The sequence below is a fragment of the Mchenga conophoros genome, linkage group LG2 (genome assembly GCF_057382185.1).
Source record: "Mchenga conophoros isolate Kocher_MC1m ecotype Shallow Benthic linkage group LG2, M_conophoros_male_GT1.1, whole genome shotgun sequence".
Classification (NCBI taxonomy): Eukaryota; Metazoa; Chordata; class Actinopteri; order Cichliformes; family Cichlidae; genus Mchenga; species Mchenga conophoros.
In genome coordinates, this window is record NC_140527.1 from 21,262,526 (window position 1) to 21,287,849 (window position 25,324).

General features: G+C 39.9%; 1 protein-coding gene across 1 annotated transcript in view; it reads left to right on the forward strand.

Annotated features, from left to right (window-relative positions):
* il1rapl2 (interleukin 1 receptor accessory protein-like 2) overlaps positions 1–25,324 on the forward strand; it is a 420,712-nt gene that overhangs the window by 203,434 nt on the left and 191,954 nt on the right. Inside the window, exons 3-4 of the mRNA XM_085287845.1 lie at positions 15,892–16,061; positions 17,247–17,350. Coding sequence (XP_085143971.1) covers positions 15,892–16,061; positions 17,247–17,350 — 274 coding nt within the window. The remainder of the gene's footprint in view (positions 1–15,891; positions 16,062–17,246; positions 17,351–25,324) is intronic.

Below are 25,324 nucleotides of genomic sequence, written 5' to 3' on the forward strand. Positions count from 1 at the left end.
GGGGAAAATGTTGCCTTGGGCTGATTTTGGATCTCACATGATTGTTGGTTTCATGCAGAGTGCTTTTAATATTTGTAACTGCTCATTTGTGTCTGACTTGTATCCACAAAGCTGGAGCTTTGTTTGTTTTGTTTTTAGTGCACATTGGGGGAAATGTGATAGTGATTTTCAGCTTTTTTTAAGTTTACAATGCACTGACGTAGCTTTTCATAATTACATATGTTATACTAGTCCTTGGTCCACCCCTTCAGTTCCCCTGTAGGTCAGCTGATTGGTTTCCCCTTTAGGAGCAAAGGGTGTTCAAACATCTGGTGGGTGGGGCTACTGTACTCAGTCAGACCTGTATGGCTGACATGATTGTATATCTGCAGGCAAGCACTGAGAACAGAGCATAGAAGAAAACTGCCTAAGCCAAGCTTTGAAGCCCAAAACTGACTTTAGACTGGTCTAACAGTTTGACACTTGGCAATATTTAACATGAAAATCCACCACTGAGTACACGCATGACAGAAAATAGTAATAATTTCAAAACTGAATTTAAATCAATCAGTGGTCCCAGTGCCAGAACATATCTGAGTATAGTTGATTTGCATCTCTTTATGACCACAGTTCACCAGCATCACCATGATAACCTAGAATACCACAAAGCTAAATTATCATGAACACACTGAGATCAGACTCTGAAAGAACACAGTTAGAATACTGTAAAAATAAAAAGAGTTTAGGTTCCACTGCTATAGTGAGCACCGTGGTGCAACTGTTGTTGTGATTTGGCCCTATATAAATAAAATAAAATTGAATAGTGGCATGCAATGATCTGTGGAGAACAGTATTTATTATATCTACTACACAGCTGTGCTTTTTGCTCTCTTTTAGTCTCCACTACCTCCACAGTGAAATATCCTCTTCTTTAGCCTCTACGATCACCAACAACAGCTGCTAATTTGTCTACTGGGCTGCTGCTGGGAAGATAGCAGTATCGTATCGTACTGTATAGCTTACGCTGAGGTCACCCTTTAAACTAGTGTATTATGACCTGGCTCAAAAGTCACAACCTAAAGAGCGGAATGATGTGGGAGCACGATGAGGTCTGGCAAAAAAGGCATTTTCCCCATGCTGACCGCAGGTGTGCCTTTTTCCACACCTCATTAGATGTAGATAATCCACAATCAAGCCCAAGCAACACCCCGAGACTCTTACAATGTCAATGTAAAGAGGGGGTAGGGGTTATAAGGGGCATAACAGAGGGGCTTGGGCAAGATGTGGACCTGGGTCCTTTCATGAGCTATCAAATATCAAGAACATACCTGCTTACAATGACTTTTCACATTTTCTATTATTGTTTGAATATGAAAGGTCAGCCAAAGGGGGGACAAAATCTTGCATAATTAATGCACAAATAGCTCTTAAACCCATATTCCATTCCCTTGTAACTGCATTCCTTGGTTGCATTTGGACTAAAAGAGTATTTACTTTTTTTTTTTTAATGGACACGCTAGTTGTTTTCAGAATCAAGGATTACCAGTGAAAATGAAGAGGTACAGAGCACATTTCATTTGTGAAGCTGCAGGACTAAGTGCAGCTCGTATGAGAGGCAAAACCAAGGGAAAAGGTCTAAAGGTCATCTTTCCAAGCACACAGTGAGAGCTCTACTCAACTCAGAAATACTAGAAAAATAATCAAAAAATGTTAATAATATGTATGAATTCTTCCCACTGGTGTGAAATCTCCAATAAAACATAGAATAAAGTGGTTGAAGACAGATGGTTTCATTGTGAGAGAAAATGCATGTGCAGTGAACGTGGAGCCCAAGTAATAATGTCTGAAACTGATGGAGTCGGAGCCAGCAAGTTCAAGACTAATGCAGAGCTGTGCATCATTGAGAAAGACAGAGTCGGGGAAAAATTTTCAAAGCAAAGCTAGGTCTGACTTTGGAAGCCAGGGCTAAAGACAAGCATGCAGCGCCTGAGCTGTGGTCAAGCAGTGAACTATTGAATGTGCGATGGATTCATTGTTTTAATAAGTGCTTTTAAACAAAGAAAAGAAGAGGTCTGAAACTCACTGAAACCGACCCTCCTTTCCCTTTTTTAAAATCCTTGTCACACTTTAGCCCATCTCCCCCTCTGTCACTCTGTGGGGTGCTGTCAGTGAACAGGTGTGCAGCTACTTCTTTTTATTAATGACGGGCAGGAGGAGAGCAAAGGGGACCCTGTGTGTGTGGAGGTGTGTGTTAACACACAAGAGAGCTGACAAATACGGGAGTGAGTGTGCTGCATGCTCCATCGACACAGTGATAAATTGGGCGGGCTGCAGACGTGTATATATAAATTCACACAACAACACAAAGAAGCAATTTGATGGAGGACAGTGCTTTTAGAGCTTCTTGTCGTTTGGTTCACACACTTCACAAAAATTCACCGAAAGCTTAATTTTCCAGTGTCTTTGTTAACCTGGCAAGTAATGCTGGAAAGTTCCTTAAAGAAACGTTGCTTTTTAAATCCTCATTTTTTAAACAGAACCCTCACATAGGATGTGCCTAAAACACTACAGCCTCCCCCACCAACAGGCTGGGGAGGGTAATCAGAAACAAAGGAATGTCTTTGATCATGCTGCTTGAACTAAGACCTACAAATTTAAGTAACACAATGACAACATTTAACAATTTTACTCCAACACCGTCAGTCTTACTGTCTATAAACATAAGTGCTTCTTGTTGTTTGAAAATGTTACATTTTTATTAGTTTCCATCTTTTTAATTATTAATATTGTATCGAGGGTATATGTCTGAGGCAAGACTTCAAGAAATCAGTAAATCAGGTATTACAACGATAGAATCACAGAAGGTTTTGAAAGTAGTTGACTCACAGTCTTGTTGGCATCCAGTCTCAATAAAAATGTCAATCAATGCCTCATCAGGCAAGCTGCAATCAAATTTTTATCAAACTAAAAAATACAAAAACTAAATGTTTTACACATCTAGTTTTAGTTAACTATAACAACATTAGTCTGTGGCTTTAAGTCACAGAGCAGCCTGCAGTTTCTGTGCATCACAATTGTATCCAAGCACATATTGTAATTACCACACCTTCCTTTCTGTAATGCAGAGTAACCAATGGTTCTCAAACCTGTAGAAATGAAGGCAGATCTGCCTCTTAAGGCACTATATTGGTAGAAAGAGATATCTGCATGTATATATGCTAAATCCCAAAGCAGGGTGAGATTTTTGATATCCAGAAGATTTCTGGTTTCTGTTTGTAGTCTGCTTTAGTCTGAATCTTACTGAAGGGTTACTTTGGAGGTTTTGGTTGCATGAAGCTAAAGAGTGCATGTAGAGATTAAAAGAGGGAGCGCACTGCCCAAGCATGTTGTGTGACTGACACTGATATCCACTGGCTATACTAGGAATCACACATTATTATCTAGTCACCAGAGGCTAAGTTGTTGGCAGTGAGTGGGTTGCCAGATTGAGGAAAAAGAGATCCCTATATAATGAATGAAAGCATTAGATGATTAACAGAGTATGCATCAGTTTAAGTGTGGGTGGTTTTACTAAAAGGTAGTCAGAGCAAAGGTCACGTTGACCTGTATCTTTTAGGAATAGATTGTATGGCTGAATTTAAAAGCTTGATTCCAGAATGCACATTAAGGGGATAAGTGTAAAAAGTAAAAATAAGACTCTGCATAAGCACACAGATCACCTCCTTCATCCCGCTGCTTTAAAAAGATAATAATCCCGATAAAGACACTGGGGACTTTTCATTAACCCTGAGATTCACCAGTGAGATCAAAAAGTAATAAAAGCAATCATTTTCTGAATAAACATGAAATATATCACTGTTTTAGGCTCACGAGCCTGCACAGCCAGGCGAGATTAGATTTTAATGATCAACAAGGGGAAAGTGGGCTGTTGTGGAACCAAATAATGAAATGATACAGCAAACAGAAATGTGATGCAAGCAACACTGTGGTAAACACAGAGAGATGCATAAAGTGGAAGCAGATGAAATCTGAACATTGTAACTTGGATGCAGGTAGCTGATGGCTTCCAACATGCTGCTTTTATTTTCATTGCCCCCTTTTTTCTCTTCTTACATCACCTCCCGCTTTTTCATCCCCACTTTGCCTTTTTTCATCTTGCACAAAAAAGTCTTTTGTATCATTTTCTATTGATCTGATCTCCAAGGTGTCGTCCAGTTGGTTGGGTCTGTTTACATTTCTGTTTTTCTAGTTTTTGCGTTCTGTCTCTGTTCTCCGTCTAATCCTTTGAAGGACTTTTTTCAATTACCCAACATGTTCCCCACCCCAAAAAAGATTTCCTGTCATTTTCACCATTAATGATTTGGGAATCTAATTTCCACTCCACTAAGCATGAGATCGAACACTGAGTCCGGAATTCCTACTATGGCATCCTGGCACGTTCCTTTCTTCAGATTTTCCATTTTATAAGGGTAGATTTCTACACACACCAACAAGAGGGTAATGATTTTCCTGGGTAATAGCCTCCATGCATAGCAGATGGAGTGGCTGACTGTAGGATATCAAGAGTGAGTGGCTGTTTGGTTGAGTGGGAAATATGGTCTTAGTATTCAGCAAACACTAACATTAGCTCTAGTGTGAGATATGTCATCAATCATCCCAACCCTGATCACATTTATTGGTGTAATTATACCAGGCTACCACGTGTAATTTGGCATTGATTTATCTATGTTGCAGATGCTACAAACTATCTTCTGTTTCTCATCTTCCTCTTTTTTTACCTTTTGTTTCTGCTGTCATTACTCATTGAGGAGTAGCCTGATAGGGAAACATTATCTACCTTCTTATTATCTTTCCTGATAAGATCCTTTATCTGTCATCCACAGGTGCTTCCTTTGTGTCTCCTCTCCATCTTCCCTCTATGTTTCCACCTCTCCTTTCCTTCATCTATCCATATATACCTCTTTGAGAGTCATTATAGTTAATAGGAAGGCCAATGTGTTGTACTTCCCAGGGAAATGGGACTCATTGTTTCTCATTAAGTACTTCCTATCAAAACTACTCCTTCATCCTCAATCTTTCCCTCTGCCGCCCATCCTTTTTTTTTTGTTTTCTTTTCAGCATTTTCTCAAATTATTTGGGCCTACTTCTCTTTCTGGTTCATGACCTGATTTGCAAAACTCAAGTCAACATTTTGAAGATATTTCAGACTGCGCTATGCTTTATTTCCAAGAATCAGTTGCACATAGCACAAGGAGTGGCTGAGTCAACAAGCCCGTGGCAGAACTGTAACTCAGCTGGAAATGTTAAAGAGTCTTGCCTCCAGCCTGACCAATCAAATCACATTTTCCCTCCTCTTCAAGATAGCGCAATCTGTTACAGGGCACTCTGACCATTTGGTGATCGGAAAGTCCAAAGCAGTTCAAAAGCAAAAGCTCCTTCTGGGAGAAAACAGATGTTGTCAGTTTACTAATGGAAGGCTCGTTTTCACTGAGATGGGAAAGTCGTTTCTGTTTAATAAACCAGTCAGTTTATAATTGTAGTAGAAGTGTACAGCACTGTATTTTGTTAGTACCTATAAATCTTGTACTGTCCTATGAAGGCTTTCATCCAGGAAAAAAAAAGCAAAGTGGGGCACAGTGTGTGTCCGTGTGTGTGTGTGTAGAGAACTAAACACACTTTCAAGTGGTTTGACCTGTTTCTGGTTAACCAAATTACCAAACTGGAAAAGGAAGGAAGGAAGACGTCCACAGCAATTCAGGGCGATCTAACACTTGGATCAGTACCTTCAGTAAATATGTTACCTGGATGATATGGGTCTTTGCATTCACATTGGTAGAAAAATAACATGTGACAACAATGTGATCCCCTGGACAGGTCGCCAGTCTGTCGCAGGGCTAACACATAGACACAGACAACTGTTCGCACCTACGGGCAATTAAAAGTTTTCCAATTAACCTATCCCCACTAACTGCATGTCTTTGGACTGTGAGAGGAAGCCGGAGTACCTGGGGAGAACCCACGCAAACACAGGGAGAACATGCAAACTCCACACAGAAATTGAATGGAATTGAACTCAGGACCTTCTTGCTATGAGGCAATAGTGCTAACCATGCTGCCTGATCTGATCTCAATATGTAAGATCTACCACATTGCACAGAAACTTGAGGCAACGTGGGAAATTCAGTCTGGACATGTCCAATGCTGCCTTTTCGCACAAAAATACACAAGTGAGTTTTTTCCTGTTAGACATTGGTTGGACACATGCATTTCTCTCATTCAGAAAAAAAGTTATCTGGATACAGATCATGAAGGTTTAAATAGTGTCATTTTTTATCTTCATTCAGCCTGATTTCAGCAGAGGCGATAGCGCCTTCTCAGTGGTGCCTCAGCTAATCTTTGGAACAACTTACCTTTTCACATAAGAGCTGCCCAGTCTCTCGATCATCCCCAATCAACATTTTTAAAATCCTATTTGTCCCAGTAGAGTACCCTGGCTTCTAATATGCAAACACAGTCATGTTCGCTTGTTCTATTTGATTGTTGGTGTGTACTTCTCGTTGGTTTAGTCAGTGTTATGCATATTTCATGTAACTTCTACAACATCTTTGCCAGCTGTTTAAAATGTACCATAGAAATAAACTTTGACTAGACGTGGGTTCACCAAGCAGTCACAGAAATCTGGCTTTACTTTGAAATAAGAATTAGAATTAGAATTAGAATTAGAATTCAACTTTATTGTCATTGCACATGCACAGGTACAGGGCAACGAAATGCAGTTTGCATCCATCCAGAAGTGCTTTAGTGATATAGATATATTACAATATATATTAGCAATAATATAGATATGTGAGTATATTACAGAAATGGGTCTATTATGGTATGTTATAATAAGATCAGACTAAGAGGCACATCAAATATAATCATCCTCCAATCATCACCCACCCAGCCATTTAGGGTAAATTTAGGTGTCAGCCATACTTTGTATCCAAGGTGGACAAATTTGTGCAGTCATAATAGATCTCTGACTACATTATCTCTGAATGCACTCCATACCCCGCATTTCTGATCCACGTTTAACCTGAAAACCAATTTTAACAAAATATGCAGTTTCTATTTTTATCTCTTTTTCTCGTGCACTTTCATCACAGGCTAGTCTTTGAACAATAAGACTAGCCTAAACACAGGAGTATTCTTATAGAATTTTATTTTCATTGAAATTCACAGCTTATAATGGCTTTATTGATTAACAGTGACATTAATGATGACGGTGCTCTACTACAGTCTGTTTTAGGTCAAATAACACTAAATGCAGACTTTTGTGTGTGATTTGTTTACATCTTCTTCAAGTAATATAGAAATAAATGTGTCAGTGTGCAGACGTACTGCTCCAAGTATTAATTGTTCTGCTAGTGCCAGAATAACTAATCCACTTTCTAGGCGAATGTAGACGAGCTTAAACAGATTTATAAAGACAATTTAAGAGGTTTTTTACCTACAAGCTAAATAAGCCAGCTAGATCTTAGAAATATAATATTTATTTATATTTTATGACACTGTTATTCTGCCAGTCACATCAGGGTTTCTTATTATCTTTATTAATGATAGTTCAACTCAGTCCACTCAAACATGCACTCTCATTCATCAGTAGAATCCACAGGTTAACTCAGATGATGCTTTCAGTTTTCACAGCTGCAGTTTTCTTATCAGTACATGTCACTTTTTTCCCTTTGCTTTTTGTGGGCATGTGCATCTCTGTGTGTGCTTTCTCCTGTGAGAGTGAATAAATTTCAGTCTGTTTGGTAGCATTAGACAGAGGGCAGATTGTGGTCAACTCCATTTATTCAGCCCAATGCATGTGCGTGAAAATGTGTGTGTCTGTTAATATGAGGTTGAGTGTTTTACTGTGTGTCTTGGTTGTAATATGTGTGTGTACGTGTATGTGCGTGTGTGTGTGCTGTAGCACTACAAGCCTCGTATGCTGATAGATGCTGTTGTAACTCCGTTGCAATGAATGAAGGCCATAACCCAGACATGTATTACCATATTCATATGGCTCACAAAATAGATTGCTTTGGTTTGTGTGTGTATGGATGTGCGTGTGGGTTGTTGCCCAGCTAACACTGTGAGAATCAGTTTGAGTCTTAGTCCACTGGAGTGGGAACGATTTTGAGGATACCTTTAAAGGGTTAAAATTTGAATTGGGTTTAAGTTACAGCTCGGGTGAGGGCTGTTGTTAGGCCCTTAGTTTTGATGGCTGAGTTGAAGGTAAGTGGCTAGGAATGGATTATGTATGTGAATGCCCTCACAGTTACACCCATACATAAATCTATGTGAGTGTGTGTGTGTGTGTGGCATAGATTCACAATTTGAGCCGGAGTGCAACTTATTCTGAGAGTCATTTTGAAAATGGCAAACACGCACAATGTCACGCTTCTCCTCGCTCTGCGGTGCCCGCACACAAATGCAGCATGTCCTCGAGGCGTACATATAAAGCTCTATCTAGGCTAAAGCCTATTCTCATAAAATGTGTTCAGAGAAAATAAGTAACCATCAAGCTGGCCGTGCGCTGAAATTGAACATCAGCACAAACCACTGGGCCAAACGGCAGGTACACTCTGTCTCTCTCCCCCTCGCTCTTTCGCCTTCTAATCTTGCTCTCTCTCTCTCTCTCTCTCTCTCTCTCTCTCTCTCCTTTCTTTTCTCTTTCTTCTTTCTGTCTTTTCTCACCCATGGTGTAAATTGCCCTCCAGTGGTGATAGACTGTTGTGTGTGTGTGTGTGTGTGTGTGTGTGTGTGTGTGTGTGTGTGTGCGCACTCATGTGTGTACTTGTCTTGTCTTTCCAGTGTGTACATGTACGTGTGTGTGTGTGTGTGTGTGTGTGTGTGTGTGTGTGTGTGTGTGTGTGTGTGTGTGTGTGTGTGACTTCATACTGCTTTTTTGTGTGTGTGTTTGTCCCTGTTTGTGAATATGGGGATGATTACCTGTGTGTGCGTGCGTGCGTGTGTGTGGGTGGGTCAGGTCAAGCTATTATTATGGCAGCAGCTGTAGTGGTATTGCAGGGGATTGTGGGAGGCGTGCAGACAGGCTGGAGGCTCTGAGGGGCTTTACGTTTGAGTGACAGGCCTGGACTGAATATTCGGCTCCCAGCACAAACTACATAACTCGCATAGCTCTTAAATTAAATAAAGCATACATGCCCAGTATTGTCAGTGTTATTGTTAAACTATATTCATGTTGTCTAATGTGTGCTCTCTAAGGAAGACTGAAACTTATGGAGTAAATTTAAAGTTTAAACTTGCGGGCAGCTTATTGAAGCACTTTTATAGTCTTCTCTGGTGTCTAGTAGAAACAACCCATCAGGATCACCAGTATAAGATGACTACTGCAGGTATAGCAGAGTGAAAGGTACCTCCATGCACACATTTATATGGGCTGTGATAGTGTAGCTGGTATTGTGTTCGTGTTGTGTGTGTGTGTTATGGTGAAAAAAATCTGGCAGGTGTTTCAATATTTCGCCATCTGTCTGTAGACAGATATTGTCAAAACTCAAGATCTCATAGGCATGCAAAACACCATCATTAATCTTTGCAGTACACGGTGGTCTCTAATGGCCTCAAAACAAAAACAAGACGAAAGGATCTTTTAAAGATTTATCCAGGAAGCGTGCCTCACCAAACTATGTACTCATGGCACATCAGCAAAGAGTCGTTAGCTCAAAGAGATAATAATAATGGAATGGATTTATATAGTGCTTTTCAAGGCACCCAAAATGCTTTACAGTACCACTATTCATTCACTCACTGGTGGAGGCAGCTACAGTTGTAGCCACAGCTGCCCTGGGGCAGACTGACAGAGGCGAAGCTGCCAGGACAGAGAGCCCGGGGATCGAACCGGTGACCTTCCGGTTACAGATGCGCTTCCCAACCCCATGAGCCTCGGTCGCCCCCAAGCTATAGAGATGAAGCAGAAGATCTTTGGTATGGCCATGTCAAAAAAAATACTACAGCCTTCCACCTGTAATGCAAACAATAGTCACAAAATAGAAAACACAAACACAAAATAACCACCTATAGTCCTGTCTAAACTATAGAATTTAGCACCGTGGATAGCAATTCCCACTTGTGGAAGTCGACAAGACGACAGTCACACATCTTCCAATCCGGTATCTATGGGCAACCTCTGATCTCCAGGGAAATACATGTGACTGGTTGACGAATGGTTACTGGATGTTGCCTGCTGTTGCTGGCTGAAATATGTTACAAAAATACTACCACTCATTAGCGCCACCCTCAGCCTCCTAGCAGAAGCACCTATGGTATAAATTTAAACATCCCTTGTGAATGTGTGTGTGTGTAATTTGCAAGCAATCAAAGCAATCACAATGAGGTTCTTTCTCCAGAATTTCATACCTAATTGCGACCAATTTGACCTAGCTACAGCAAACAACCTCCCAAAATCAATGACCAACAGGCCGACCAGTACAGGTTTTTTCCTAATAGCAACTAGTAATCGTGCAGTCCAGCTGATATCTATGCAAGATTCTTTGCCTCCTCCTTTACAGCTATTTTTGTCAAACAATGATGACAAAGGTTTTGACAGTAATACTGATAACAACCGTCCATCTAATCATACATCCATCAGTTTTTCACCAACAGCATTTCTTTTTGACAAACCATAATTGGATTTCGGATCTATAAAAGCTCATTTCTGTGGATTATATCTGCAGTTTTAGGTCAGTAGCCAGAGCTTGTGGTCACAGGTGGAGGTGGAGACACTGATCGACTAGCTTTGCCTTCACACTCAGCTCTCTGTTCACCACATCAGACTGTTACAGGGTTTGCTTCGGTGCCTTTGCAGTTTAAATCAGTGAGTGCAAAATACTGCAAGTGCAAGTTTAAGATCACTATTAGTATAGACTGCAGTCTTGCACTCTCCAGTGCTGCTACACATCTTTGGCTAATAACAGAACACTTATAATAATCAAATAAGTCTGCAGCTTTCCTGCTTGGAACTCATTTTTACGATGCTTAAATGTCAAGTTTATTTTATTTCCCAGTATCCTATCAAACTGTTCAAATCTTACAGGATAAGATCAAATCTGGCAGAATAAGACTAAATAAAGCTAAAGCAATTTTGAAGCATCAGAAGAACTAAATGTGTTACTTATGGTAAATTACCCTGTTGCAGTTTAGTTCAGTGGGAAATACATTTGATGTTTTGTAATTTTTGTTGTTGAACATGATTGTTTCTGCCAAAGGGAAAAAAGTGCAGCCTGTATATAGGTTTGTGTCACAGTTCTGGGTCGGTTCAATCCAGTATTTTGAGTTCTGATGTTTGGTTATTTTTGAATGATTGTTGTGTTTTTCAGATGCTATTATTATTATTAGAGTTCCATGTTTCTGTTTATTCGTGTTTCAGGATTTGTGTCTCATATTTAGTATTGCGTTCCGTGTGTTATATTCTGTCTGTCTCTCAGTGTCGGGTCTGCGTCCTTGTGTAGTGAGCTCTTGTTTCCTGTTTTATTGTGAAGGTCTGCGTCTCATGTGAGTGTATTCAGTTTTACCTCCCTTGTCTCTTCTCGTTAATTACTCCCACCTGTGTGTAATCTCCCTGTGTATTTAAGTCGTGTCGTCTGTTGTTGTAGTCGCTGGTCTGTCTGTGTATCCATCGTATTTCATCCGTGTGTTCTTCCTGCTGTCTGTCATCACTTACCTCCGCCCATCCTTCTTCATGTTCATGTTCATGTTCTGGTTCGTGTTTTGTAGTTTAGTTGTTCCCAGTTCAGATAGTCTGCAGTCCAGTTTACCGTTTTTCTATTTTGTACTTTACTTTCAATAAACCACCTTCACACCTTTACAAGTGCCTGCGTTTGGATCCTACTTCATTATCTCCACACGGCTCACTTCACTCGCCGTGACAGTTTGGGACTCTGTCCATGCGTGTGTGTGTGTGTGTGTGCGCGCGTGTCTATGTGAGTATATTTGCCCAAAACTCTCTCCACTTTTCCAGACTCTGAAACTTTGCCATTTATTCAGGGTTATTTTCATTCTGCCATTTGGGAGCATCCGTATGCAGATACAACTGACGGGAATGATATATCTGCCCATGCTAACACCTCGCCCACACATTTAATATGTCTACAGACACACACAGCTGCACTCCCCCATACACACACACACACACACTCTCTCTTCTGGCTTATATATATATATATATACATATATATATATATATATATATATATATATATATATATATATATATATATATATATATACACACAAACACATATTAACACATATGCATAAGCACATGTACACGCTAAGATAAATGGATTATTGGAATTTTTCTTTGGTTATGACCTGAAACACAGGTCTCACCTTTCTCGTGTGTGTGTGTGTGTGTGTCTGACCTGTGTTAAACATTGTCTCAAACAAATCACATTAGTCCAGCCGACCAAACTAATGTGATTTTTCTATTAATGTGATGCCCTGGGTGCATCCTGTGTGTGTGTTAGGTGTTGAGTGGACTACACTAACATCTTCAGTTCGTGTCAGCTCATTAATTTACAACCACCAAGTCTGACTGGCCAATTCATTACTTAATTCTTTTACACACACATTTGCGCAGACACATACACACACTCGCACAGAATTTCAGGCTTTTTTACCTTTCTCATGAAAAAAATGTTGTTTTAGTCTGTGAAACTGTGTGTTTCATGACAGATCGGCACAGTTTTTATGACTATCTGTCAAGCTTGTCACTGATTAAATGACTGCTGTTGGTGCATGTGTAGTGGGAGATGAGGACGAGCACTAATTTGAGAAGGTGAATGAGTGATCGTGTGTGTAATAAATCTGCCGTGTGTCTGTACATGAGTGTGTGTGCAGTGATGCTGAATCTCTCCTGCCACAGTATGACTTAATGCATATTGCTAAATCTATAAATGTACCAGTTAAGTATGTGGCTGTAATTTTAAACCGCAAACTGGTGCAAATAAAGTCGTTAAATCTTTGGTAGTGACTTAACTCAACACAAATTACACCTGACACATCATACAGAGTGCTAAAACATGTTTACATTGACTTATAGAGCTAGCCAATGTAACGATCCACAACCTGTATCCTGTGTCCAAAAAGCACAGACCCAGCAAATTTTGCCAACAATGGCCCAATGCCAGTGAATATGCTACTGAGCCATGATTATATATATTCCTGTTATGACAAGCTGCTGGGACAGACATGTGTTTGTATTTGATTCAGTTGTATTTTTTGACGTGGGATACTTTGTATCACAAGTAATTTGGAGTTAGACCAGACCAGTGGTTCCCAAACTTTTTTTGCTAGGCTTACCTTTGTTTTACAAGAAAATCTTCGCAGGTGAAGCCAAAGGCAAGATATCATATCTTCTAGTCTTTGGCTTGGAAGGAAGTTGGTTTGGAAGCATATTTGACTATGCTTTTGTGTGGGAGGTGGGAGCCCCATCAAAAACCTGTCCATTATGCTAGCAGTGTTAGCTAAGCTAAAGCCAAACCTTAAACCCAGATGTGCATATTAAAATATACCCACATAATAAAATTGGTAAGACTCGGATCAGGCCCACTCAATGTGCTTACACATGGCCCACATACTGCAAAGAATGATGACCCTTTGGTGGCCCAGATTTGGTTTGCCAGAGGTGGCCCACACATGGGCCAGCACAAGGCAAGTTGCAGACACACTGGTGGTCCTGTCCTGGCCCATGTGTGGATTACCTCTGGCAAACCTGATCTGGGCCACCAAAGGGCCGTCATTCTTTGCAGTATGTGGGCCATGTGTAAGTTGTGTGCAGCCACGGGCCAGTTGTAGACACACTGCTGGCCCTGTGCTGGCTCAGAACAGTTTCAGCTCTGGCCCCAGATGTCAGCCTAATGTGTACCTTAATCAAGCCATGTAATAACAACATAATAGTGCAAAAGTAACATGACGAAACTCTGTTCAGACAGTGAATGGACTGACTCTTATACAGCACTTTTCTACTCGCCCAGATTACTTAAAGTGCTATACACGACACATTCACAATATCTCACACTTTCTCTAAACTGAGTGCTTCCTAGCTACATTCATACACATTGACACTCTTGACATGCAGACTGGAAGAGCCAGGGATCGAACTACTAACCTTGCGATCAGTAGGTGACTTGCTCCAACTCCTGAGCTACAGCCACCCACTGGCAACGATGAGTAAACCGTCACTAGGCTTTGGATAAAGTGTACACTCACAAACCTGCATTTGAAACATTGGCTACCATAGCAGTATAGTATTCCAACATGGCATTTGGGTCTTCTAGCTAAAATAGGAAAACAGGAACATAAATAGTGCTTCATTGCCAGACCTGATCCACATCTGGTTGACATACACCCTGCCATGACACCAGTCAGTCAGAAGCACCAGCCGGATCCAGGGAAGACCTGTTTTCTATGGGCCTGGGCTGCATAAATCAAACCACAATCGAGCCAGATATGGCATGGCATGCCATAAAAAGTGACGTCATTGCCAGACCTGGTACACATATGGTTGACATACACCCTGCCATGACACCAGTCAGTCAGCAGTGCCAGCTTGATACTAGATCCGGGCCAGACCTCCTTGGTATGTGGGTAGAGGACATGTTCATCTGAACAACTTTCCTCCAGATTCCATTTTCCTTACTTAAGTCATGCTGTGATATTGTGGTCAACGGTATCGTTCCACTGCTGGGGGGAAAAAAGATGATATCACAGCCAAATTTTAGATGCCATTCAGAGCTTATGGTCTGTTCTAATCCAACTAGCATACATACGCTATTTATGACAACACTAATAAACAAGAGGGGGAGAGTACAGATGAGAGACAGAAGAGGTATTTTGAAGTGGATGACAGAACCAGAGGCTTTATTGCTACAGGCTGTAATTCAGAGGGAAGGCCTTGTGGCAAGTGCCTGAGGGTGACAGTTAAAACAGAGCACAGCTATCTGAGGCTCAGACCACAAGGAAAACTAAAAGAAGTGAGAGGAATGAGGGACAGAGAGGAAAGGAAAAAAACAGAAGGGCAAGCTCTTTGTCTTTTTTTTCGACCTCTAACATCTCGCCATCTCAAACTTGTCTCACATCTACAAGTTGTTTTCTGTTCGTTCTTGTTGACCTGGACTCACCCCAACACTGCCGCAGCACACTTCCTCTTTCATCTGTTCCTTTGGTCATGACCTCTCCCTCCATGTTTCATATTCTGAATTTCTGTCTTTTTATCTCGCACACATTTTCTCCAATTACTAAAGCAATACTTAGTAAGCAGTCCTTACTTTTTTTTTCATACTTGGTGTATGAAAAAAAACTCTATACAAATAACAGTGAAGAGAAACATTTGGTCGTAGGGATGAAATCAAAAGAAAATAGAATGAACTTTGTTCGTCTGTTCTCACAAGAAGTTTATTTCTGACACCCTCCTGTGTTTGTACCTTCAACATTTAAGAAAAAAATGCTACACTTTTTTTTGTAACTCGTTTAATCTTCCACTATGTTGCCCCCCCTCCCTCCCCTGAAACAAAAGAACAGACTAACTGTTAAAAAATTTACATTCAATGTTCTATTGCTTTGAAGGTAAAGAATAATATTACCAAAGAAATGAGATAAAACAATATCCCTGTCACTCACACTCTCTGGCTCTCTCACATCCTCGTTTCTTTCTCCTGTCAAGCATTTTTCTTTATGTTTTTACTTATACATATCTTATATAAACCCTTGGCTGAGTGAGGATTTTTGTTTTTGCTGTTTATGTTCGTGTTTCGCTTCCTGTGTTGTTTGAGTTTTAATCAGTGTTTCTCTCTCCTGCAGTATTTGGTGTATAATGGTGTATGTCCTCAATATTTCTCTTCTCTGTGTTCCCCCTCGCAGTGGATGGATGCATTGACTGGTCTGTGGATCTGAAGGAGTACCACGTATTGGCTGGTGAGCCTGTTCGAGTTAAATGTGCCTTGTTCTACAGCTACATCCGAACCAACTACACCATGGCCACAAACGCCAAGCTGCGCCTCATCTGGTACAAGAACAAAGGCGATGCAGAGGTGAGCGTCACTGGTCTGAACTACAACTGATGTGGAAGGAAAGATGAGGCAGGGAAGAAGAGTCATGAATTTCAAGGAAGACACCATGAAATGGAAATTTAAAAAGTTAATTACCAAAAAGCATTAATTTAACCTAACCATAACCTGAGCAGCCCTGAGACTGCTTAGAACACGGATGTGACCTCTGCGCCGTTGGCTTTTGGAGTCTGCAATTTTGAAGCCTCGGTATTAGCGATTTTTTGTTTTTTTAACACCACGTGCCATGGGTTATCAAATAATGCCACTCGGTTAGCGTGCTGTTGCCATAAACCTTATTGGTGCAGCTCACACAAATATCTGCTCATTAGTGCTACATACAAGAATTTTACACTTCAAACCTTCATGTTTGGTCTGTACCACGCAGCAACAGATTTTCAGTCAGCACCTGAATTTGCAAAGTTAACAAACCAAGACCATGATTTTTTTTTTTATTACACCAACTGGAATAAATAAAAAGATAAGTTTTCCCCCCAAAAAAGCTGGATTAACCATCTGGTTGAGTGGAAACGCTCCACAAATTGGAGTGTAGTTTTTCATGTTTAAATTTCTTTCCAAAAAGGTAACAGAGGTCCTTCAAGCTGTAAAAAACTCAAAAACATTCAAGCATTATTTTTAAAGAATAATTTGCTTTCTCTAATTATTATAATAACTGTAATTATTATATAAGTATAGGTATATGTAAGCATAAATTTGAAAGTACAAACCTCCTGGAGAAACAGGTTCAGGGAGGGGCGGCCAATCTGCTGCGACGAGTTGGGAGTGAGGGAAGGAGACAGGACAAAGATTAATAACAACTAATGATTAAATGCAGAGTTGTGTATAAACATGTAGTGAGGGACAAATGTGAGTGAAGAAGAAATCAAAGAAGTGCACTCATTTGTGTTTATCACTAACTTCCATAAGCCTGTGTATATTAAAATGTCTCAAATTATGAACAGCATATCTGAGTAGCAAGGTAATACTTGGTATATTATTAAAATGTATAACATTTTTTCATAGCAACCACATTACCGTTGTCAATTCTTGGTCAAGAGGAAGTCGTTACAGATTATAGATACATGCTCTGTATCGTTGATTCCATTAATACATATTATAAGAGTCCTGTTATATTAGATTGGACAATCTTCTACTTATTGTATCTTTTAGGAGCCCATCATCTTCTCGGGTCACAGGCTGAGTAAAGAAGATGACTCCATCTGGTTCAGATCTGCTGAATTGGAAGACAGTGGATTCTACACATGCGTTTTAAGGTAATGTGGATGCATGTCAGTGCACAGGCCTGTCTGACTCCATTCTGACCAGTATCCTGGCACTGTAATGCATCAACCCTGAAGTAAAATAACTACAATCTAGTTTCTCTTACAAAGTAGGATTCAGAATTATTTCTGGTTCAGATGGGTGCATTGTTTGTGAGAATCACATAAACACAGCTCTTCTCCCCAGACGGGAGCTGGGTCAACGTGAACACACTCAACAAAACACAGGCTTTATTTTGAAGTTTCACTTGCAGCCCCAGCACATTTACTTCATAAGACTAAATAAACAGAGTAAGGATTTCAGCAGCATGCAAACAAAATATCGTTGGCCCGACTCTGACCTGCAGCAGGGTTCACGAGGTTGCTGCTGCATTGTGGATTTCATGGGAACAAACTGAGAATAAATTTCTGACTGACTCTCTCTACACATGTGGTCCATTTGCATAGCGAGGGCAAGAAGCAGCACTGTTTCCTGTCTGAATGAAAAAAAATAAACACTATTTTATTTTATGATTAAAAGCCCCCTGTTCTTACTACTCAATCAATCAATATTCAAAACACAGATGACCGATGGATTACAAAACGTTTCATCATATCTTAAGCTGCTATTTTATTATTTGACAATTAGTCAATTAGTAGGAAATTAGCATTTTTTGAGGTGTGTTTGCAATATCAGAACATTGGTTTTATGCCTTGCAGGTGAGTGTGTGCGCCTGTGTGGACATTTGGTGTGAGATGGTGCACCTGTGCTTGCCAGTTGAGTGGCATCCTGCCAGTTTATTCAATTGAAAATGTACAATATGACAGTTGGCACTACATCAGAAACTGAGCCCTGTAAGGCCCTCTAGAAATATGTGTTTATGTGTAAATTTGTAATGACAGCGTAGTGTGGTGGAGCGGGAGGAAACAAACAGAAACAAATCTGCACAACTGCTTCAGTTATTGTAGTATAAATTCAAATTCAAATTTTTATTTGTCACACACACACAACCATACACAGTATGACATGGGGGTGAAATGCTTGTAGCTGTGCAATGCCCAACCATTAAATGACAGTGGTTTTGCAGTATTTACAATTTACAGGTTACTACAAAAGTTTACAAATTAACTTAGAAATTTACAGTAAAAAAAAATGTGCAAATAGTAGAAAGAGATTATAAAGATTTTAAATTATAGGAAGTGTGCATAAAGAAAAACCAGCGTGCGTGTGGTGATGTGATGTGTGTGTGAGAGTCCAGTCTTATAGTGACGTGTGTGGGAGAGTCCAGTCCTACACCTTGTTCAGGGCCCGAATAGCCTGGGGGAAGAAGCTCCTCTTCATCCTCTCTGTTTTGGCCTTAAGGGAGCAGAAGCGCTTCCCAGACCTCAACAGTGAGAAGAGTCCATTGTTGGGATGGGAGAGGTCCATCATAATCTTCCTAGCTTTGGACTTGCACCGCTTGGTGTAGATGGACAGCAGGTCAGGGAGCTCTGATTGAATGATGCGTTCGGCCGAGCGCACCACTCTTTGCAGATCTCGTCTGTCGTGCTTGGTGCTGTTCCCAAACCAGGTGCAGATGTTTGCCGTCAGGACGCTCTCGATGGTGCAGGAGTAAAAGTTCTTGAGCACCTTCATTGGCAGATGGAAGTCTCTAAGTCTTCTGAGGAAGAAAAGACGCTGACGGGCTTTCTTAACCAGGGTGTTGATGTGACAGGACCATGACAGGTCCTGAGTGATGTGGACACCCAGGTATCGGATATATATATATATATATACATATATATATATATATATATATATATATATATTACACTTATAAGCTGTAAAATGTATTTATAAAGATGTCTTGTGGAAAAAGTTAATTATATTACACTAATATCTATTTTTCCTACAATATTTTTCCCAAGGTGGTGCAAAGATAGCTCGACACCGCAGATAACCAAAATAAACACACTTATGAACACAGAATGACACCTAAAGATTACAAAAGATTTTTCTTCCTTGATGTCATTTATTAGACCAAACTTGGAGCACGCTGGAATTCTTATGGAAGTAGCTCACAATGAGAGGAAGTGACACGCAGCATTGTTTAAGTAAAGACGGATCAACTGGAATGGCATCACAGTATTTGTTGAAATTAGTGAGGAAAAAAACAAAACAGTAAAAAGGTTAATGGGAGTCAGGCTTCCATCAGTGAACACAGAACTTCAATATCAGAATGTCATGCAGAGTTAAATGTTGGAAGTAGCCTCGGAAGAAGGTTCTTCAGCGAGAATGTCCTGGAGGCCTTAAAGTGGCACAATCACAGGGTAGCTCTTAAAGCTTTTGTAGAGAACCAACAAGATGGTCTGACGTCAGAGCTGCAGATATAGGGACTTTGACAGCGTGGAAAAGTGGAAGCGACAGAGAAAAACAGAAGTGGAAGAAAATCATGACTTCAACCATATCTGGCAGAAGATGAGAGCAACCACAGATTCTAAAGCTTTGAAACACATATCGTATATAATGACAGCTGAACTTAATCTGCCGATGTGGACCATGAGATGTAGTCGTATTTATTTTTTTATCTTTTCCCACAAAGAAGAATTAACTGGATTGATTACATAAACATGCATTCAGATGTTTGGGGTTTTCTGTAACAGCTTTTTATTACTTCCATATTTTTTAACACAACAATGTTGCAAACGAAGGGTGACAAGGTGAGAAAGTGAAGCAGGCAGACAACATGAAAGAAACTCTACATTTCTAAGTGGAAATTGAGGTAAACAGTAACATATTGACCAACTGTCATTGCCATTTCAGATTTAACGTTACCATACGGTGGTTAGTTAAATGCTGTCACGTTTGGTTTAACCTCCAAAAGCTACACTGTGATGGATTTTTTTTACCACCCTTTGAAAAATCTGACTTGCCACGTGCTTGTATCCCAGTTAGCCACAATTAGCCAGTGTTTCATTTGGAAAAAAGGAAGCTTTGGTTGCACCAGCAGCACTGCTCTCCTCTTGTTTTATTCCATAAATCACTCGACCTGCTTTGTGCTTGATCCTGTTTGTCTTCCTTCTCTGCATCTGATACCTTCTCTACCTCAGCTTTCTCCTTTCTGTTTCCATCTTTTCCCCTTCCTCTTCCTAGCTGTTTTTATTCCCTCCTACACCTCCTCTTCCCTTCATCCTGCCAGCAGCTTCTGTCCTCTACACCTGAACCACCTGTTTCTCTTTCCTCACTCCTACATACCATGTTCCATTGTTTCCCATTCCCACTCCTTTTCTTTCCCCACATCAGCGTCCGATTCCTTCTACCCCTTCATTGCCCTCATCCTCCCCCTTATTTGCTCTCCTCCCACCTCTTTTTTTCTGCCAGAACTTGACACCTATCCTCCTTAATAAGCTCTCTCTCCCCCCCTCTCTCTCTCTCTTCCTGTCTTTCCCTTGCTCTCTCAGCATGACAACCTAATTAGGGCTTGGTGTCTGTCATTGTCTCAGGGTTTCTTATTAGCAAGCACACATATACACGCACACATTCACACACATAGACACATACACACAAAGAGGCACAGTCCCCCCTATCCTAATGGTGAGCCACCAACTGGATCCTATTATACTGCTGAAGGTTGTATCTAGAATTTGTAACCATGTACAGAAACTGCAACACAGGAGCAAGACAAATTCTACTTTCAAATGTGCTTATTGCCCTCGTACACATGTTTTTGTTGCTATAATAAAGAACAGGCGACATGTGGCCTGTTGCATACAGTCAAAAAAACCATTTTCATGATTAATTTAAATTTTACTCTTGGAATTCAATCCTGGCATTAAGTGCAGTTCAGTTTACAAAAGTGAAATTAAATTTGATTTGACATTTGATTATTTTCAGCTGGATTGACATAAAAAACCAATAAAACTGTGTAATAGCTGATCTATCTTCGTACGATAACATGAATCCTCTTTGCAGTATATCAGCATTTCAGGATACTGGAATATCTTTTGCAGATGGTTGCACATTGTTTGCCATGGTAACATGAATTTATTTATTTATTTTGAACAAATATGGATAAGTATATGAACATATAACAGTTTTCAGTGTAGTTTTCATGTAGTGTGTTCCTGTAATGTGTGCCCATTTAAAATAATCTTTGCAGAATATTTAATGTGTTAAAGAAATCTTAGTGTTAGCACAAAATACTGTTAGCTGTTAACTAATGCTAAGAGCTAAAGGTTAAGCTGTTAATTATCCAGTAAGAGCATGGACTGTTTGTAAAAGGAGTATATGCAGCGTGCCTCATTTATCGCGGGAGTTATGTTCTAAAAGTAATCCGTGATAGGTTTATTTTTTACAATTTTCATAGATGTTTTAAGGCTGTAACACCCCTCACTACACGCTTTGAACATTTCTCAGACAGGCATGAACATTTTCACACTTCTCTCATTTAAACACTCTCAAACCTTCATAGAAAAATAAGTCCATGTAGAATGAAACCAAAGATCAAATCCTGTTTTCAGGTCCACAACATGGGAATAGAGCAACTGCCAGAGAATTCAACATTAGTGAATCAATGGTACGGAAGTAGAGGAAGCAAGAAGAATGAGCTGAGGAATGTTTGACTTATCTGAATGTTTTGTTTCACTTAATGCGCCTTTTAATCCGAAAAATACAGTCACTTCTATGTTCCTTTAGCATGTCCAGAATTCCAACATTTTGTGCGATGGTTAGCATCTTCCTCTGCCTTCTGGGAGCTACCACAGGTGTCTTTGATGGTGCAAAACGTTTCGTCGACATTGTTGTGTTTGTTGGGGAGAAAACTTACAAACAAACAGTACAGCACTTCACTTTATGTAAATTTGAAAAGCTGGACGCTTTCTGTACTGTACAGGAGACACGGAGGAGATTAATTGACAATGGTCTACAGCCAAACAGGACGCAGAAGATAATGCGCTGTTAAAAAAAAAGCGAAAGGTGAACTGCGTTATAGCGAGGGATCACTGTATAGGTTTTGTGCTCTGCATTTTAACATCTTGGTGTTAGTATTTTGGCCACCCACCACATTTGGACATGCTGACAAATCCCCTAACCCTAACCTGTATACACACGACTTTTCACCTACCTTAATTTTTTAACCTACCTTAATGTCGTTTTGTAGGGGAAACCAACTGACGTAGGCCAAAGCCTTTCTTGACTCGAAGTTAAACATTTAAACATGTGAGTCTGCAGAAACTTTGAACATTTGAATTCAGTCTTCTGGGTAGTCTCATAAATGTTTTGTGATAATGTACAGATGATAAATAATAATTACACAATTAACAGCTATTTAATCAGTATTTAGTGTGAACACTAACCGAAAATGTGGCAGATATTCTATGTTTTAAAAATGTTATAGAAAATTAAACATGCATATTCTGCTTTGCACGTCTGTGTGGGCTTTATTAGTTTCTAATTGCTGCTTCGTATTCGTCTTGTTCGTCAGAGCTGACAAATGTATCAAGTGGATTATATAAGGTTTAGAAATGCAAAAGTAAACCATTAATCATCTTAATATTAAAATCTCGTATCACTAGCTTCAAGCAGTTTAAAAAAATCTTTGAAAACAGAACATATTTAAGCTGAGACCATGGCATTACAACATCTATGTTTTAGAAATGTATCGTATATAAATAAGAAACCTGTTTAGCAGAGGTGGGACCAAGTCATTGTTTTGCAAGTCTCAAGTAAGTCTCAAGTCTTTATCCTCAAGTCTCAAGTCAAGTCTCAAGTAATGTCAGGCAAGTCAGAGTCGAGTCTCAAGTCACTGGTGTAAAAGTCCGAGTCAAGTCACAAGTCTGAAACTTTGAATTTCAAGTCCTTTCGAGTCTTTAAAAAAAAAAAAACGAAAAAATAATGTTGCAGTTATGCTAAATGTAAATATTAGACCATGTAATTTTAAAATCTGTGTTTTTCTCAACACATGACAAAATAGTGAACTTAGAAAATATACACAAATTGTGAAATTGCACCTCTTTAAAATGCAGCTCAATTAAACCTAGCTCCAACAATAATTTTCACCGACAGTTCTGAGATAAGCTGCATGTTATTCTTGGATGCGGTTGTAGGACCAGCTTTAAAATCGCATGACAAAAATATCATACACATTAAAAAAAACTGTATCACCAACGTAGCCTGGACAACATTTGCTAGTTAGATGAAGTCAGCTATCTCATCTTAGCATATTTATATGCATATTTATAATCATACGGTTCTTGGAGTGAGTGCATACACTCATGAAGTTTAGTAACTTCCGGTCACTGCAACAAGCCCAGGTACAGTTTACCGACAGATGGGTGCAGGACCTTGAAATGCACCGTGTAGAACGAAAGACCATCGTACGTATCATAAGTTTACCAGTCTCACAAATCGTCGTCATAAATACACATTCGTTAACCGTTTATTAATAGGACCTTTGAGCTCAACGGTAATTAATTAGTAGTGGAAATAATTTCTGGTACCCATCACAGAAATGTAGCAGTGACAATAATACTGTATGCTGTAATCGTACTGGACAATTAGTGATACAAAAAACCTGTTTTATCCTGTGAATAAAAGTATATGTTTTTGTCAATGTACCATAATAACAGAAGCGAAACGCAATATTGTGTCAGGACAATTCACTATTTATGCACAATAAATAAAGGAGCATAGCGCGACAATTTCTGTTCAGCGCCAGACTTGCTTGTAACCTATATCACCAATTATGTTATGAAAATGACGCATTAACTACAACAGCAGACTGACCTTCGTGTAAATGCTTGGAGCAGACTAACCTGTGAGCTGGAGTGTTCTGGGACGTTATATTTGATCTTTGAATGGCTGCAATCCAGGCCATCCGTCGCGTCTTTGTTACTTTGGAAACATGGCTCGAACAATTTCTCTTCAACGACGTAATCCGATAACAACCGATCTCTTTACCCGTCGGCTTCCCGTGGCTGTCATGCGACCGGCTATTGCAGTTAATAATACAACGGCTTCTTGACATTTTTGTGTTTCTTTTTATCGCTGTGTGACTGATTTTAATTGAAAGCCTGCGTGCGCTAGTACCGCTTGCCACGAGTTCCCAGAATCCTTTGCGGTTCTACCCGTGAATGACGTCACATTTTCAATCTCTATATAATATGCATGTTAAATTTTATATTTGGGGTAAAATATCAAGTCTTTTCAAGTAAACCGGTTCAAGTCCAATTCAAGTCCCAAGTCATTGGTGTAAAAGTCCAAGTCAAGTCACAAGTCTTAGAACATTTTTTCAAGTCAAGTCTAAAGTCATAAAATTAATGACTCGAGTCTGACTCGAGTCCAAGTCATGTGACTCGAGTCCACACCTCTGCTGTTTAGTCTCTGTCTCCTGCATATTTGACCATTCATCTGTACCCCTCCCTTCTCTCAACAATCCACCCCTCCATTAATCTTTCTAAACCCTGTGCTTGTCAGCAGTGATAGATGTGTGTGATAAGATATCTATATCATCTTTAGTGAATTAACAAGCTGTGACAGAGAGGGTCAAGTGGAAAATGGGGAGCTTTTCTAGGAAACTTTTTTGTTTTCCTTTTGGGTTTCTCTATTCTAACCCTGCTGCTGCGGTGCGGCACAGTGCACCGTATATGCAGACTGGTAACAAATTAAAGAAATAGAAAATCTGAACTCTTAATCTCTACAGTGAGGGGGATCCTGTGGGCTGTGAAAATATGTTTTCGAATAGCAGACCTAATGGCGTTGTGCTTGTTCGTAGCAAAAGGGTGTCTCTTCTTTCCCAGTCAATTCTCACTGGTGTAATGTGATCTTCTCATGAGTTCACACGGGAGCTGGTCCAAATACAAGCTACAAGAAAAGAAAAAAATCAAACTACTTGTCCTGTCTTGTTTTAAAAAGTGAAAACTAAGTTGAATTCTCAAATACAAGATAACACTCTGTTGGCCTAAGGCAAAATAATTGGGATTCAAAGTCCACAGTGATCCTTTTGATAACCT